A 16249-nucleotide genomic window follows, 5' to 3' on the forward strand; every position below is an offset into this window, starting at 1 on the left:
AGCACTGTGTTGGCTTTTGTGGCAGCTGCAGCACACTGCTGGCTCCTATTTAAGGGATTGTCCACTAGGACTCCGAGATCCCTCTCACAGTTACTACTACTGAGCAAGTTACCCGCTGTACTATACCTGTACATTTGGTTTTTCTTGCCTAAATGTAGAACTTTACTTTTTCCACCATTGAATTTCATTTTGTTAGATAGCGCCCAGTGTTCGAGTCTGTCCAGATCCTCCTGTATCTTAAGCCTGTCTTCTGGAGTGTTGGCTATTCCTGCCAGTTTACAAACGGTTGTAAGTCAAGGACTACATCATTTGGGAGGGACCGGTACAGTGACCAATCCACCAAGTATTTTCCGTGAATTTATTGTGTGAAACACTCCACCAACATACCAGGGATGCAGCCTGAGTATTATTATTGTTTTATTAATGATGACATTTCCATGGTTACACTTGACTGGAATAACGGATGGATTTCCAGGTTCAACCAGGTTCCTTTTCATTTTTACAAAGAATATTTCGCTCAATACAGGTAGGAAACAGGGTTTTTGTGGTGGTTTGGTGTTTGTTTTTTTTTGGCCAAATGGCCATTAAATTAACAGCTCCAATAGTCTTGAGCACCATTTATCATCCTAACTCCCCTTTTTCTGCATCTTTGGGTACTTCCCGATATCTCTAAAGTGAACCCTTCAGAATCCAGTCCCTCCTTGCAGGTTTTTGTAAAACTGAATCAGTGCTTTTTTAGGCAAAAAAAAAAAAAAGCTTTGCTAGCGAAAGGGAAATAAACATTTTGGAGTCTCCAAAAATCTACAAACGTTTGCTTGAAGCAGCACAGTGGAAGGAACCTGTGTTTTTTTTAAAACAAACAAACAAACACTCAGTGTGCATTTGTGGTTTTTTTGTTCCAAGTGCATTAAAAAGAAGTGTGCGGGAGAGCCAGATTAATTTTTGGGGGGTGGGAGGGAAAGAGGAGCAAGGCGAACATAAATATTCTTAATATAAAATGGAGATTGGGACTCCTCTCGGTTAAAATTATCCGGATTAACGACGTTGAGGTTAAGTTGGTGTTCTGCATTGCTCGGCCACAAAACTATGAAAGAGTTCTTCCAGGAAAAAAAAAATGGCTGTGCGCAAATTTATTTGAAGTTTTGATTAAGGGGGAGATGAGGGATGTTAAACCAGAATGGATGTGGAGCCAAGAAGGGATCAAAATCAATTGTTTTTTTTTTTTTTTTGAGTTTCCAATTTATTTTTTTCAATTTTTGCTCACCGGCTATTCTAGGTTCCAGAACAGGGGTCTTTTATGAGTTGTGGACTTCAACTCCCAGAATTCCTCAGCCAGCATAGTTTACTCTCTTGTAATCCCTTCCTATGCAATCTCTCCACTAGTAGAGGAGGTAAGAGAAAAAAAAAAGAGAGAGGCATGCCTGGCTGAGGAATTCTGGGAGTTGAAGTCCACAAGTCATAAAAGGGCCAAGTCGGAAGACCCCCGTTCTAGAACAGCGTTTCTCATCCTTGGCCCTGTGTGGACTTCAACTCCCAGCTGGCTGGGGAATTCTGGGACTTGAAGTCCGCACATCTTCAACTGACCAAGGTCGAGAGATGCTGTTCTGGAATGTTCTCGCCGGAGCCCTGTAGAGTTTGCACACGAGAAGGCTGCCTTCCCAGGAGACAACCTAAGAAAACTCCTCCGGAGATTCTCGAAGCTTGCAAAGGAGGTGCCTTGTTGCAAATCCTCCTTGCTGTGCCAATACTGACAGATTAATTTCATTTTTCCCGCCTCTGCTGCTGCTATCGCTCAGATAGCCTGGCTGGGATGTCACTGCTGCCCGTCTGGGAGCTGAAATCCTGAAACCACCTATTTCAATTTTTTTTTCTATTGCCTAACTGATCTAGCACACACTTTCTGGAATTTGGCATGAGTTGTGCATTGCTATCCTGTTTTTTTTTAAGTCTCTAGGATCAAATAGGAGCTGGGGGAATGGAGTGGGGGGGGCTTAAGCCTCAGAAGAAAGCAGCTGTAAAGCTTGTGATCTTGGGATAAAAAAAATGGTTTCTTGCTTTAAGCCGTGTCTTGCAGAGCAGGCCCCTGAACCTGGCCCTCTTCCTCCAGCTGTGGGGGTCTTCAAGACCCCCCTGACCCAGTGGCCCATGATGGCTTAGGATAGGGGCTGCAGCCTGAAAGAGCTGAAGGAGTGGGGGATACTGCAGAGAGTTAGGGGGCAAAAAAATCTATTTTCCTCTCGTTGGAACATCGTCGAGTTTGCAAGTCGACCAACGTTATTCCTCTTACGAGAGACCTCTCAGACAAACAGGGAGAAGAGAAAAACGACCGTGAGTTTGTGGGTCTGTGTGTTCCCACGCCCAGATCCCTTTAAGAAGGGGTGTTTTTTTTTAATCTTTTCAGCCCCACCCAAATCCAGCTTTGCCATTCTGGCTATTCCATTCCCTTTTCCCCACTAACTTTCTCCCAAGATTTAAAAGGGGCAGGCCTAATACTTTTTATTTCTCTTTTTTTTCCCCCCCTGACTCCTTTGCCAAATCAGACAAAACGGGAGCGAGGTTCGGCAAAAGAAAAATAAAGAGAATTTGAGGCGAGGATTGGGTTGTCCAGAAAAAAAAAATAATTAAAAATTTAAAAGACCCCAAAAAACAACAAAACAACACAGCAACCGACACGGCCAGTCAAAACAGGACGGGAGGGTTTTTCCCTTTTACGAGCGTGGCCGGATCCTGTCGGGGGGGAACTCGGCCTCCGGAAAAAAAACCCTCATCGGCTTCTCCCCGTGGATGGAGCAAAGTCCTGGGATCTCGTCTGCCTTTCCGTAGAAAGGAGAATCCGTCTTCGTTGTGCCTCTTGAGTTGAAGCCAAACGTCGGCTCTAGAAATTTCCCTTCTCCGGGCCGAGTTGTGAAGCCCCTCCGTTGCGCTGGCTTCGGAGCGTGTGTGTGTGTGGGGCGGGGGAAGAGTGTCCGGAGAATCCGTCTGTTGGTCAGTTCACTGTTCGGAGGGCGCAGGCCACACAGCGACCTGCAGTTTCTCGGCTGTCACGTGGCTGCTCCTACCGTGTCCTCCTCTGGCTCGTAGTCCGAGAAGTCGGCTTCCAGACTCTGCTTGGCTAGAAGTTCCCGCCGCGCTTGAAGCCGGGCGCATCTGGGGCAGGGTCCCGACTGGAAACAGCCCTTATGGTAGCAAGCTCTGCACTCTGCGGGGAGGGTTGGGGGTGGGGGTTGCAGAAAAAAAGAGGAATCAAGAGGAGCCGAAGGAAGCGTGGAGAGCAACCGAGCTTCCAACAACCCGCATTTTCTGAGTCGGGGGTCCCCAAACCCTGATCTATGAACCGGTACCGGTCTGCGGCCTGCCAGCAACCGGTCTGCACACAAAGCCCCATCCGCAGGACGCAGGCAGCGCACAAACCCATGCACCCTCCGGTGTGGCTCAGGAATTCTGGGCGTTGGAAGTCCACAAGTCAGGTCCCCAACATTTGGGGCACCAGGGACCGGTTCCGTGGAGAGAGGTTTTTCCACGGACCGGAGGGTGCGTGGTTTTGTGTGCTGCCTGCATCTCGCGGATGGGGCTTGGCTTGTTTGTGCAGACCGGCTGCTGGCATGCCGTGGCCTGGTACCGGTCCACAGATCAGGGGTTAGGGACCCCTACCCTAGACCAGGGGTAGGCAACCTGGGCTCTTTTATTACTGGTGGACTTCAATTCCCAGAATCCCTGAGCCAGCCATGCTGAAGGAAAAGGGAGAGGTTTCCAAGCTGAGCCATGCTGGCTCAGGAATTCTGGGAGTTGAAGTCCGCAAGTCATGAAGGGGCCATAATTCCCCCATGCTGGCTGAGGAATTCTGGGAGTTGAAGTACACGAGTCATGAAGGGGCCATATTCTCCCATACTGGCTGAGGAATTCTGGGAGTTGAAGTCCGCAAGTCATGAAGGGGCCATATTCTCCCATACTGGCTGAGGAATTCTGGGAGTTGAAGTCCACAAGTCATGAAGGGGCCATAATTCCCCCACGCTGGCTGAGGAATTCTGGGAGTTGAAGTCCACCAGTCATGAAGGGGCCACAGTTCCCCCACGCTGGCTCAGGAATTCTGGGAGTTGAAGTCCACAAGCCATGAAGGGGCCATAGTTCCCTCATGCTGGCTGAGGAATTCTGGGAGTTAAAGTCCGCGAGTCATGAAGGGGCCTTAGTTCTCCCACGCTGGCAGAGGAATTCTGGGAGCTGAAGTCCCCAAGTCATGAAGGGGCCATAGTTCCCCCATGCTGGCTGAGGAATTCTGGGAGTTGAAGTCCACAAGTGATAAAAGGGCCATGTTCGAAGACCCCCGTGTTAGGGGATTACCTCTCCTGTTTGATCGCTTACCTTCACACGTTTTGCATTTGCTCAGTTGAAAGGGAAACAGGATGTCATCCTCCTTCTGGCAGAATTCACAGATGAAGCCCTTCGCTTGGCACAGCTGGGCGAGAAGAGAGAGGGGGAAAAAAGTGGATTGACGCAATGCAAGAATCCCACCGTTTGGCTTTCACTCAGCCCTTCCAGAGGGAGATTCCAGGACTTCCGTTTCATTGTGTTAGGGAATAGCGATAGCACGGAGGCTTCTAAGCTGCTTCCTAGTGCTTTACAGCCCTCTCTGAGTGGTTTACATAGTCAGCATCTTGCTCCCCCCACAAACAATCCGGGTCCTCATATTACCGACCTCGGAAGGACGGAAGGCTGAGTCAACCTTTGAGCTGGTCAGGATCGAACTCCCGGCTGTGGGCAGTGAATGAGCCTGCAATGCTGCATTCTAACCACTGTGCCACCACAGAAGGAAGGAAGGAAGGAGTCAGGGAAGGAGGGAGGGAGGGAAAAAGGAAGGGAGGGAGGAAGGAAGGAAGGAAGGGAAGGGAAGGAGGGAGGGAAAGGAAGGAAGGAAGGATGGAGGGAGGGAAAGAGGAAGGAAGGAAGGAGAGGGAGGGGTCAGGGAAGGAGGGAGGGAAAGGAAGGAAGGAAGGAAGGAAGGAGTCGGAAGGAGGGAGGGAAGGAAAGAGGAAGGGAGGGAGGGAGGAAGGAAGGAAGGAGTCAGGGAAGGAGGGAAAGAAGGAAGGGAAGGAGGGAAAAAGGAAGGAAGGAGAGGGAGGGAGGGAGGGAGGGAGGGAGGGAGGGAGGGAGGAAGGAAGGAAGGAAGGAAGGAAGGAAGGAAGGAAGGAAGGAAGAATCGTGGTCGTAAGCCGAGGACTAGCTGAATTGGAATTTGTACTAATCGTGAGCTGTCTGTAGTTTATCCGCTGCTCATCGTCCTTCCGGTCAAGTGGACCCCTGTCCTTCGTAATCACTAGGAAGGGCTACATTCAGCTCGGTGGGGGGAAAAAACCAAGGGAAACGGAAGAGGGGAGAGAGGACCGGGGTCCCGGCACTCACCATGCATTTCTCAACGTGCAGTTCCCCCACCCGGAGGAGCTCGGTCAAGCGGGGAGTAAGATCCCCCTTCTTGATGCCGCTCAGGTCGTTTAAGGAGTAAAGGTGAAGGTCCTCGGTCAGGTGACCCGGCACTGCATCAAAGGCATCCAGAAGCCTGGAAGGAAAATCGCAGCCAGGAGCTGAGCAGTGGGACAAGGGGGGGGTCTCTGCCACTCGGGAAAAGTCCCACCGAACTTTCATTGTCAAGACATTAACCTGGTTTGCCTCCCACAATTTCCTTGCCAAATGTGGTGGCTCAAACCGCGGGGCCCTCGGTGCTCTCTGAGCTGGGTTTTTTTTTTCCTCGCAGACGTTTCATTATCTAACTAGGTAACATCGTCAGTGCTAGAAGGGAGGGGGGTTTGCGGAGAGGAGTGTGTGGGGGTGGTGGTAGGGAGGATTGTGGGGTCCGTGGTGCTCTCTGAGCTTGGTTGTTGTTCTTGCAGACGTTTCATTGCCCAACTAAGTGACGTCGTCAGTGCTAGGAGGGTGTCGGGTTTCTCTTCGTTTGTACACAATATAAGCCCTCTCCCTCCTGGCACTGATGACGTTACCTAGTTGGGCAGTGAAACGTCTGCAAGAAAACATCCAAGCTCAGAGAGCACCCAGGACCCCATAATCCTCCTCGCCCTCTCCTCTCCGCAAACCTTACTCCCTTCTAACACTGATGATGTTGCCTAGTTGGGTCATGAAACGCCTGCAAAAAAACAACCCAGCTCAGAGATCCCCAAGGACCCCACAATCTTTTCTTTCTTTCTTTTTCTTTCTTTCTTTCTTTCTTTCTTTCTTTCTTTCTTTCTTTCTTTCTTTCTTTCTTTCTTTCTTTCCTTTTCTTTCTCTTTCTTTCTTTCCTTTCTCTTCTCCTCCTTCTCCTCCTCTCCACAAGCCCCCCTCCCTTCTAGCACTGATAATGTTACCTAGTTGGGTCATGAAATGTCTGCAAGAAAACCACCCAGCTCAGAGATTCCCAAGGATCCCACAATCTTATCTTATCTTTATTTTCTTTTTCTTTCTTTCTTTCCTTTCTCTTCTTCTTCTCCTCCTCCTCTCCACAAGCCCCCCTCCCTTCTAGCACTGATGATATTACCTAGTTGGGTCATGAAACGCCTGCAAAAAAACAACCCAGCTCAGAGATCCCCAAGGACCCCACAATCTTTTTCTTTCTTTCTTTCTTTCTTTCTTTCTTTCTTTCTTTCTTTCTTTCTTTCTTTCTTTCTTTTTTTTCTTCTTTCTTTTCTTTCTTTCTTTCTTTCTTCTTTCTTTCTTTCTTTCTTTCTTTCTTTCTTTCTTTCTTTCTCTTTCTTTCTTTCTAAAGGGGATCACTTTGTGCAACCTGTATGACAAGCACAGTCGGCGGGGAAGGGCAGATTCACTTCGCAACCATGTTACTAAGAAGTCCAGTGATTCCCTTAACACCTGTGGCCAGAAAGGCCGTAAAGCGGGAGCACAAATTCGCTGAGCAACTGTCTTGCTTAGCGGTAGAAACTTGGAGCTAAATTGTGATCGTAAGTCGAGGACCGCTTGTATTATTTCGATAGCAGCATCTGGATAGACGTAACTGGACTGTAAATCTGTAGGTAAAGGTAAAGGTTCCCCCGCACGTGCGTGCTAGTCGTTTCCGACTCTAGGGACTGGTGCTCATCTCCGTTTCAAAGCCGAAGAGCCAGCGCTTGTCCGAGGACGTCTCCGTGGTCACGTGGCCGGCATGACTAGACGCCAAAGGCGCACGGAACGCTGTTACCTTCCCACCATAGTGGTCCCTATTTTTCTACTTGCATTTTTTACGTGCTTTCGAACTGCTAGATTGGCAGAAGCTGGGACGAGTAACAGGCGCTCACTCTGTTACGCGGCACTCGGGATTCGACCCGCCAAACTGCCGACCTTCTGATCGACAAGCTCAGCGTCCTAACCCACTGAGCCACTGCATCCCTTATAAATCTGCATAAGGATATTAACCATTTCCCTTTTCCTAATGTTCCCCGAGCGTGACATTTCCCTTTTCTCACAGCTGCCACACACCCCGTCTGCCTCTTCACGGTGGCATCTGCCCTGGCACCAACTGCCTGCTGCTCACAGCCTGCTCCACGGTTAACGAAGGGACTCTCCGAAAATAAATTTTTCTGGTATCCTTACCCAGGGCTTTTTTTCTCATAGAACGCTCAGAACAGAGTTCTGGCACCTTTTTTGGATGGAACCTTGTAGGGTAGGCAAGGCGGGTTGTATGACATGTGTGAGTTCCGGCACCTTTTTTTTTTTTTACAAAAAAAGCACTGTCCTTACCCTTTCGCTAAGCGACAGGTTTTGAACATGTTCTTCATGTGGTACAGCTGGATTCTCAGAAGCTAGAAGAGACCGAGAAGGCAGGAATTCAGGGTAACAGAGTAACAAGAGTTGGAAGGGACCTTGGAGGTCTTCTAGTCCAGCCTCCTGCAGAAGGAGAAGAGCCTGGCCTATACTATTCTGGCTACCCAATCTCTTCTTGAAAACCGGCGATGGAGCATCCACAACATCTGTTCTCACGGTCAGGAAATTCCTCCTTAATTCCAGGTTGCTTCTTCTCCTTGATTAGTTTCCATCTGTTGCTTCTCGTCCTGCCTTCGGGCGCTTTGGAGAATAGGTACACACACACACACACACACACACACACACACACACACACTCACTCAGACACACACCGTTCTTTGTGGCAGCCCCTCAAACACCGGAAGACTGTTATCATATCACCCCTCATTCTTCTTTTCATTAAGCTAGACATACCCAGTTCCTGCAACTATTGACAGAATAACAGAGTTGCGAGGGACCTTGGAGGTCATCTAGTCCAACCCCCTGCTCAGGCAGGAAGCCCCATACCATTTCAGACAAATTGGTTGTCTAATCTCTTCTTAAAAACTGCCAGTGATGCAGCACCCACAACTTCTGGAGGCAAAGAGTTCCACTGGTTAATTGTTCTAAACTGTCAGGAAGTTTCTCCTGAATTCCAGGTTGCTTCTTCTCCTTGACTTGAGTTTCCATCCGTTGCTTCTTGTCCTGCCTTCAGGGGCTTTGGAGAATAGCTTGACTCCCTCTTCTTTGGGGCAGCCCCTGAGAGATTGGAAGACTGCTATCCTGTCAACCCTCGTCCTTCTCTTCATTTAAACCAGACATAGCCGATTCCTGCAGCTGTTCTTCGTATGTTTCGGCCTCCAGCCCCCTAATCATCAACTAACAAAATTAATCAGGGTTAGGGATGAGATTTCCCTAAACACATCACCTCGACTTATAACCGGTCGCCGAGCAACTATCCAAAGTTACAACAGATCTTTCCAGAGATCTGTACGACAGGGTTTTGAGGTTCAGATGTCTGCCTCAGTGGTCAAGTGATGGCATTTTGGGTGCTTTGCCCCCCGGCCTCCGATTATGGCCCTTTGTAGTGTCCCAGGGTCACGTGACTGCAATTTATGACATGTTTTGCCAGAAAATTGGTCTTTACTTGCAGTTTCTAGCAAAACCCCACTCATTGTGTTCAGTGGATTTGCTTAACAATTGCTGGTGACCACAGTGTTTGTTTAACACTTACTGACTGCGTCAGGACGATAATTTAATAGCTAAACAGCTTATGTAAAGATGCAATGTAATGTGGCTGATGCAATACTAGGAATGACTCAGCAGGTGTGTGTATGTATCCCTTTAAGAGTCTGAGTATAAAAGGGAAGTTTTTTTGCTGGATTTTCTCTCTCTCACCCGTCTGTGTACTGGAGTTTGCTGAATGACCACATTTATGAATTTTGTTTCTAGTGTATATTTGTAGATACAGTGTAATATAAACCATCATTTAAATACAAACCACTGTTTACTGTATTTTCTCCTGCTGCTGTGTACTGGAGTTTGCTGAATGACCACGTCTATGAATTTTATTTCTAGTGTATAATTGTAGATATAGGTAAAGTAAAGGTAAAGGTTCCCCCGCACATGCGTGCCTAGTCGTTTCCGACTCTAGGGGCCGGTGCTCATCTCCGTTTCAAAGCCGAAGAGCCAGCGCTTGTCCGAGGACGTCTCCGTGGTCACGTGGCCGGCATGACTAGATGCCAAAGGCGCACGGAACGCTGTTACCTTCCCACCGGAGCGGTCCCTATTTTTCTACTTGCATTTTTACGTGCTTTCGAACTGCTCGGTTGGCAGAAGCTGGGACGAGTAACGCGGCACTTGGGATTCGACCCGCCAAACTGCCGACCTTCTGATCGACAAGCTCAGCGTCCTAACCCACTGAGCCACCGCATCCCTTATTTGTAAATATAGTGTAATATAAACCATCATTTAAATACAAACCACTGTTTACTGTATTTTCTTCTGGGTTACCTCAGCGCAATAAGACTGTGCAGGCTCTGACAGACTGCCACAAAATCAGGCGAGGCCGCAAGTGAGCTGCTTAACAACCGGCACGTCTTACGGCCATAATTCCAGGCTCAATTACGATCATAGGTTGAGGAATGTCTAAACAAGAAAGTGACTCGGAAGAACATTAAGACAGTTGAAGGCGTGGCCGTGCAGAGTCTTAACTATGACCTGCATAAACTTGCATAAACTGGTGAGCTGCGATCCGAACACATCTGAAGGGCAACCAGATGAGATAAACCTGGTTAAGAAACGCCCATCTTTCCCACCAATCTGTCTCGGCCACATCTTGAGCAAAGCCACCCTCTCCGTGAGGGAGCCGGAAGAGGTCACTGCACTGTCTAAAGATTTTTCTGGAAAGTTCTGGACTGAGAGGTTGAATCTTCTCGTTCTCTGAATGGAATTCAGAGAGAACTTTGGACATGCCTTGATGCAATTCCCAGATGTCTCGGCAGTGGAGAATTGACCCTAGGGGTGCCACAAAGAAGAGGGGGGGGTCAACCTCTTCTCCAAAGCAGCTGAGGGCAGGACAAGAAGCAACGGATGGAAACCCATCAAGGAGAGAAGCAACCTGGAATTAAGGAGGAATTTCCTGACAGTGAGAACAATTAACCAGTGGAACTCCTTGCCTCCAGAAGTGGTGAATTCTCCAACACTGGAACTTTTTAAGAAGAGACTGGAGAGCCACTTGTCTAAAATCATATACGGTCTCCTACTTGAGCAGGGGGCTGGACTAGAAGACCTCCAAGGTCCCTTCCAGCTCTATTCTGATTGATTGATTAACCCCACCGTGAGATAGGTGGCAAATCAATCGAACAAACAAATAAATAAGCCACGCGAAACCGAAGAGCGAAGGGCTGTCAGTCAGTGGGACGGCTTGCCTCCAGATATTGTGGGTGCTCCATCGCTGGAGGTTTTTAAGAAGAGACTGGACAGCCATTTGTCTAAAATAGCATAGTGTCAAGGATAATAATTTAATAGCTAAACAGCTTATGCAAAGATGTAATGTAATGTGGATGATGCAATACTAGGAACGACTCAGCAGGTGTGTGTATGTATCCCTTTAAGAGTCTGAGTATAAAAGGGAAGTTTTTTTGCTGGAATCTTTCTCTCTCATCCGTTCGACTGCTGTATTTTATTTCTAGTGTATCTTTGCAGACGGTGTGTAATATAAGCCACATTTAATCACAAACCACTGTTTACTGTATTTACTTCAGGGTTACCTCAGCGCAGCAAGACTGTGCACGCTCTGACACACAGGGTCTCCTGCTGGAGCAGGGGGCTAGACTGGAAGACCTCCAGGGTCCCTTCCCACGCTGCGACGGCAAGCGCCGGATGCCTTACCCTGACTTGGTTGAGCGGCTTGACCTTACGGTAGAGGGCGGCGTTGACGTCCTGCATGTTGAAGAGGGGATCGTTCCAGATCTTGTGCAGCAGGTCCTTGGAGAAGTTGCTGACGTAGTATTTGCCGAAGTCCCACTTGCGGAGGACGCGGCTGGGGATGACCATCTGGGCGTTCTCATGGCAGCACTGGCAGAAGTATTTGCCCAGGTACTCGCAGTAGCGCATCCGCTTGATGTAATCTGAGACGGCCCGCCGGACGAAGAAAAGAGAGGGAAGAGAAGAGGTTTAAGAGAGAGGAGTGCTCCGCAGGGGGAGCGTTTCGACGCCCGACTGTCCGGGAGCGCTGGGGCTGACGAGCAAACCTCGGAACGTTCTAGAATCGAGGCTGAGTTTGACGAAAGGGGGTCTGCCCGCCTAGGGGGTGACTTCGTTTCTACGGGTAGTCCTCAACTTACGTCAGTTCATTTATTGACCGTTCGAAGTTGCAACGGCAGTGGAAAAAAAGGGACTTGCGACCGGGTTTTTTCCCCCACACACACGTTTGACCACTGCAGCGTCCCCGTGGTCAGGCGATCAAAATAGGGATGCTCGGCAACTGGCATGTACTTATGACGGTTGCACAGTGTCCCTGGGGTCACGTGATTCCCCTTTGGCGACCTTCCGACAAGGAAAGTCAATGGGGGAAGCCAGATTCGCTTAACAACCGTGCTAATAACTTAATGGCCGCAGGGATTCCCTGAACGACGGTGGCAAGGAAGTTCATAAAATGGGGCAAAGCTCACTTAACAACTGTCTCGCTTAGCGAGAGAAATTTTGGTCGTTAAGTCGAGGACTACCTGCATATCCTCCAGAGGCGCTTCAAGAAGGGACGTTTTGTTTGGTTTTTCTTGATTTGGGGAGCTGAAGCCTAAACTAACTCCTCCCCTTTGTGGTCGTAATTCAAGGACTAGCTGTATTTATCCATAATTTGAAAACTTTGCATTTTTTGAAGAGCCACCGGTGAATGGCCTGGGTCCGGGTTATTTGAGGGAACACCTGCTGCCGGCATCAAACGCCCTTCGCCCAGTGCGCTCCCACAGGGAGGGTCTGCTCAGGGTTCCACCGGTGAGAGATTGCCGGCGGGTGACACCCAGGGGTAGGGCCTTCTCAGTGGGGGCGCCTGCCCTCTGGAACCAGCTGCCGGTGGAGCTGAGGACTGCCCCCGACCTCCGATCATTCCGCCGGGGCCTGAAGACCTGGCTCTTTGAGCTCTCGGGCCCAGGCTGAGGAGAAATTTTTAATTGGGGTTTTAATTGTGTACAGGGTCAATTTAATATTTTTTAACTCGGTTTTAACTTTTGTATGTTGGATTTTTTAATTCCCTGTAAACCGCCCTGAGTCCTCAGGGAAAGGGCAGTATATAAATGCAACTAAATAAATAAATAAATAAATTCGTAGCACCCACCTTGTTCAGGTAAGTCTAGTGACTTTTCATCTGCATGGACTGCTATATGGGTAATTCTCCATTTACAACCATTCGTTTAGGGCAGGGGTAGGCAACCTTTGGCTCTTTTATGACTCGTGAACTTCAACTCCCAGAATTCCTCAGCCAGCATGTGGAAAACTTTGGCCCCTTCATGACTTGCGGACTTCAACTCCCAGAATTCCTCAGCCAGCGTGGGAAAAACTTTGGCCCCCCTCATGACTTGTGGACTTCAACTCCCAGAATTCCTGAGCCAGCCTGACTCAGCTTGGAAACCTCTCCCTTTCCCCTCAGCATGGCTGGCTCAGGAATTCTGGGAGTTGAAGTTCACAAGTCATAAAAGAGCCGAGGTTGCCTACCTCTGGCTTAGGGACTGTTCAAACTTATAACGGCACTGAAACACCTGACCATTTTTTCACACTTACGACCGCTGCAACATCCCAGTGGTCACGCGATCAAAATTCAAAGGCTTGGCAACTGGTTCATATTTACGACGGTCGCAGTGACTCTGTGTGTGTGTGTGTGTGTGTGTGTGTGTGTGTGTCAGGAATTCTGGGAGTTGACGTTCACGAGTCATAAAAGAGCCAAGGTTGCCTACCTCTGGTTTAGGGTCTGTTCAAACTTATAACGGCACTGAAACACCTGACCATTTTTTCACACTTACGACCGCTGCAGCATCCCAGTGGTCACGTGATCAAAATTCAAAGGCTTGGCAACTGGTTCATATTTACGACGGTCGCAGTTTCTCTGTGTGTGTGTGTGTCTCAGGAATTCTGGGAGTTGAAGTCCACGAGTCATAAAAGAGCCAAGGTTGCCTACCCATGACCTAGGCCAGGGGTGTCAGACTCAATTTTATTGAGGGCCGCATCAGCATTGCGGTTGCCCTCAGGGGGCCGGGTGGGTGTGGCCTGGGTAGGCGTGGCTAGAGCGTATGGCCTACTAGGTGGGCGTGGCTAGATTGCGTATGGCCTGCTGGGTGGGCGTGGCTAGAGTGCGTATGGTCTACTGGGTGGGCGTGGCCAGCTCTACATCGTTCGCATCAAGGGTGCCTATGGGGGCCTGGGCAGGAGTGGGACAGATCTGAGGGTCTCTGGCAGGAGGAGGGTCTCGGGGCCAGGGCCAAGGCAGAGGGGGCCGTTCCCTCACTGTTTCCAGGAGGGCTTCGCGGGCCGCATGAAACCACTTCGCGGGCCGGATCCGGCCCCCGGGCCTTGTGTTTGACATGTCTGACCTAGGCCAACACTGGGCCTTCAGAACTCCTCCAAGTCAAAAACTCACCAAAATCTGTCCTGATCCCGCAGCCAGCACAGCGGTAGTTCTGCTTGGCCACTGCTGCCTTCCTCCTACAGAACAGAAATTCGGGACATTTTTTTTTAATTGAAAAGTTTTAAAATACATTTTTAAAAACATAAACTCCCTCCCTCCCCCTCACCCCCCCCCCAACTTCCCAGAGCTGAATACAGGGTATAAACTTTAACCAACTTAAGCTAAAATATGCTAACCAACTAAAAAAGACGCTTTAAATTCTATCGTGCTTTAACTCCTCTTAACATAACCAAATAACTAAATAATAATAACTAATTAATAATACATCATATAATACTAATACTTATTCATATACTAAATGAAACTTTCTAGTCCCATATTTATTCTGAATATAATCAATCCATCTTCTCCATTCCAAAATATATCTCTGTTGCGATTGTTCTTTCAAATATGCTGAAATCTTTGCCATTTCCGCCAGGTTGGAAACTTTCAAAGTCCACTCTTCTATAGTCGGCAGTTCCTCCTTCTTCCAATATTGTGCAACCAAGAGTCTTGCTGCCGTAATTAAATTTAACATCAATTTAGTATCTATAACAGTACAATCTGTAATAATACCCAACAGAAATAACTGTGGAGAAAACCTTATCTTTTTCTTAAATATCTTCTGCATATTCCACCAAATTTTATTCCAAAAAGCTTTAACTTTTTTACAAGTCCACCATATGCGATAATAGGTTGCATCCTCACAACCACACCTCCCACATTTAAGCTGATAATTCGGATACATACATGCTAATTTTTTAGGATCTAAATGCCATCTATAAAACATTTTATAAAAATTCTCTCTTAAATTTTGTGCCTGTGTAAATTTCACATTCCTGACCCATATCTTTTCCCAAATATCCATCGTTATGGGCTCCTGAAAATTCTGGGCCCATTTTATCATGCAATCTTTAACAAGTTCCGTTTCTGAATCTATTTCTATCAGTGCATTATATATCCTCCTTATATGCGCTGGACTTTGATCTCTTTGTTTAACCAAATTTTCATCAGTTATCGAAATACCAACTTTCTGATCTTCCTTCCATCTAGCTATGGCATCGTCCCCGGAGAAAACCAATCTCCCAGGTGTCCCCTTGGCCACCTTAGATCCGAGTTCCCCAAACTTTCCGGGTTGGTGGCTCGGAGGAGGGTTAGGGGGAGGGGAAGGGAGAAAAAAGGGGGTGGTTTTGTGGGATGGCCAGGTATGGAAATTGTCACACTTTCTGATGCTTTGAGCAGGACCTATTTAGGAGACCAAGGAGTCACCGAGGGACACACAGACACACACAGACGAACCATCACAGACCGTCAACGGCCCTCCTTACGTTGGCGCCGGGTGGATATTGAAGATGATCTGAGGGCGTGGGGGGGCCCACTCCAAGTTCCCCCGCACCCGGATGCGCAGCTTGTAAATGTCCGCGTGTTCTCCGTCGTCCGGGGAGATGGGCACGGAATCGGGAATCGGCAATAGCTGTAAAAAAGGAAGTAAATCCAATGCGCGCAGTGAACAGCGCCACTGTTCTCTTTTGTGCTGGCCTGCTTTTAACGAGGAGGGGGCGACATGATAGCCGTGTTCCAATATTTGAGGGGCTGCCCCAAAGAAGCAGAGGGAGTCAAGCTCTTCTCCAAAGCACCCGAAGGCAGGAGAAGAAGCAACGGATGGAAACTCAACAAGGAGAGAAGCAACCTGGAGCTAAGGAGGAATTTCCTAACAGTGAGAACAATTAACCAGTGGAACAACCTGCCTCCAGAAGTGGTGAATGCTCCAACACTGGAAGTTTTTAAGAATACATTGAACAGCTATTTCTCTGGAATGGAATATAGGGTCTCCTGCCTGAGCAGGGGGTTGGACTAGATAACCTCCAAGGTCCCTTCCAACTTTACTATTATTATTATTAACAACTGCAGTGATTCACTCAGAGGAAAGGAACATTGGGGTGGGGGGCGGGAAAGCTGAAAACACAGATCAGTTGCAGCTATGACCTATTTGCAAAGTTGATGCAGGAGTGACTCGGAAAGAGCTTGAGTTAAAATAGCACGGGAAGGCAGAGGGGATCCTGGCCACATGCTAAGACCACCTAAGTGACTCCACACTAGCATTTTTAGTAGTTTACAACAGTGTGAAATCATACTTCCATCACACAAAGCAATATCTTTGGCTTGGCCTTTGCGCTTCCAAGGTATGTAAACAGGGCTGTTCTTTCTCTAAAATTCTCTAATCCAGGGGACTTCAAGGGTGGCCCTTTTATGACTTGTGGACTTCAACTCCCGGAATACCTCAGCCAGCGTGAGGAAACTATGAGCCTTTTATCGCTTGTGGACTTCAAC

At 48.3% G+C, this 16249-nt stretch overlaps 1 protein-coding gene across 3 annotated transcripts in view; it reads right to left on the minus strand.

Moving 5' to 3' along the window:
• Positions 1-76: 76 nt before the first annotated feature.
• RUBCN (rubicon autophagy regulator) overlaps positions 77-16249 on the minus strand; it is a 59033-nt gene continuing 42860 nt past the window's right edge. For 2 of the 3 annotated variants that reach the window (XM_081329434.1, XM_081329435.1), the window contains 7 exons: positions 15247-15392; positions 13892-13956; positions 11152-11390; positions 7717-7778; positions 5398-5551; positions 4360-4453; positions 78-3199 (listed from right to left, as the gene is read on the minus strand). In XM_081329434.1, the coding sequence (XP_081185560.1) occupies positions 3042-3199; positions 4360-4453; positions 5398-5551; positions 7717-7778; positions 11152-11390; positions 13892-13956; positions 15247-15392 (918 nt within the window). In that variant the 3' untranslated portion in view covers positions 78-3041. Of the gene's footprint in view, positions 3200-4359; positions 4454-5397; positions 5552-7716; positions 7779-11151; positions 11391-13891; positions 13957-15246; positions 15393-16249 lie in introns of all 3 variants that reach the window. The other variant, XM_081329433.1, reaches the window with a different exon arrangement.

This window comes from Vipera berus (genome assembly GCF_964194415.1).
Source record: "Vipera berus genome assembly, chromosome: 5".
Taxonomy (NCBI): Eukaryota; Metazoa; Chordata; class Lepidosauria; order Squamata; family Viperidae; genus Vipera; species Vipera berus.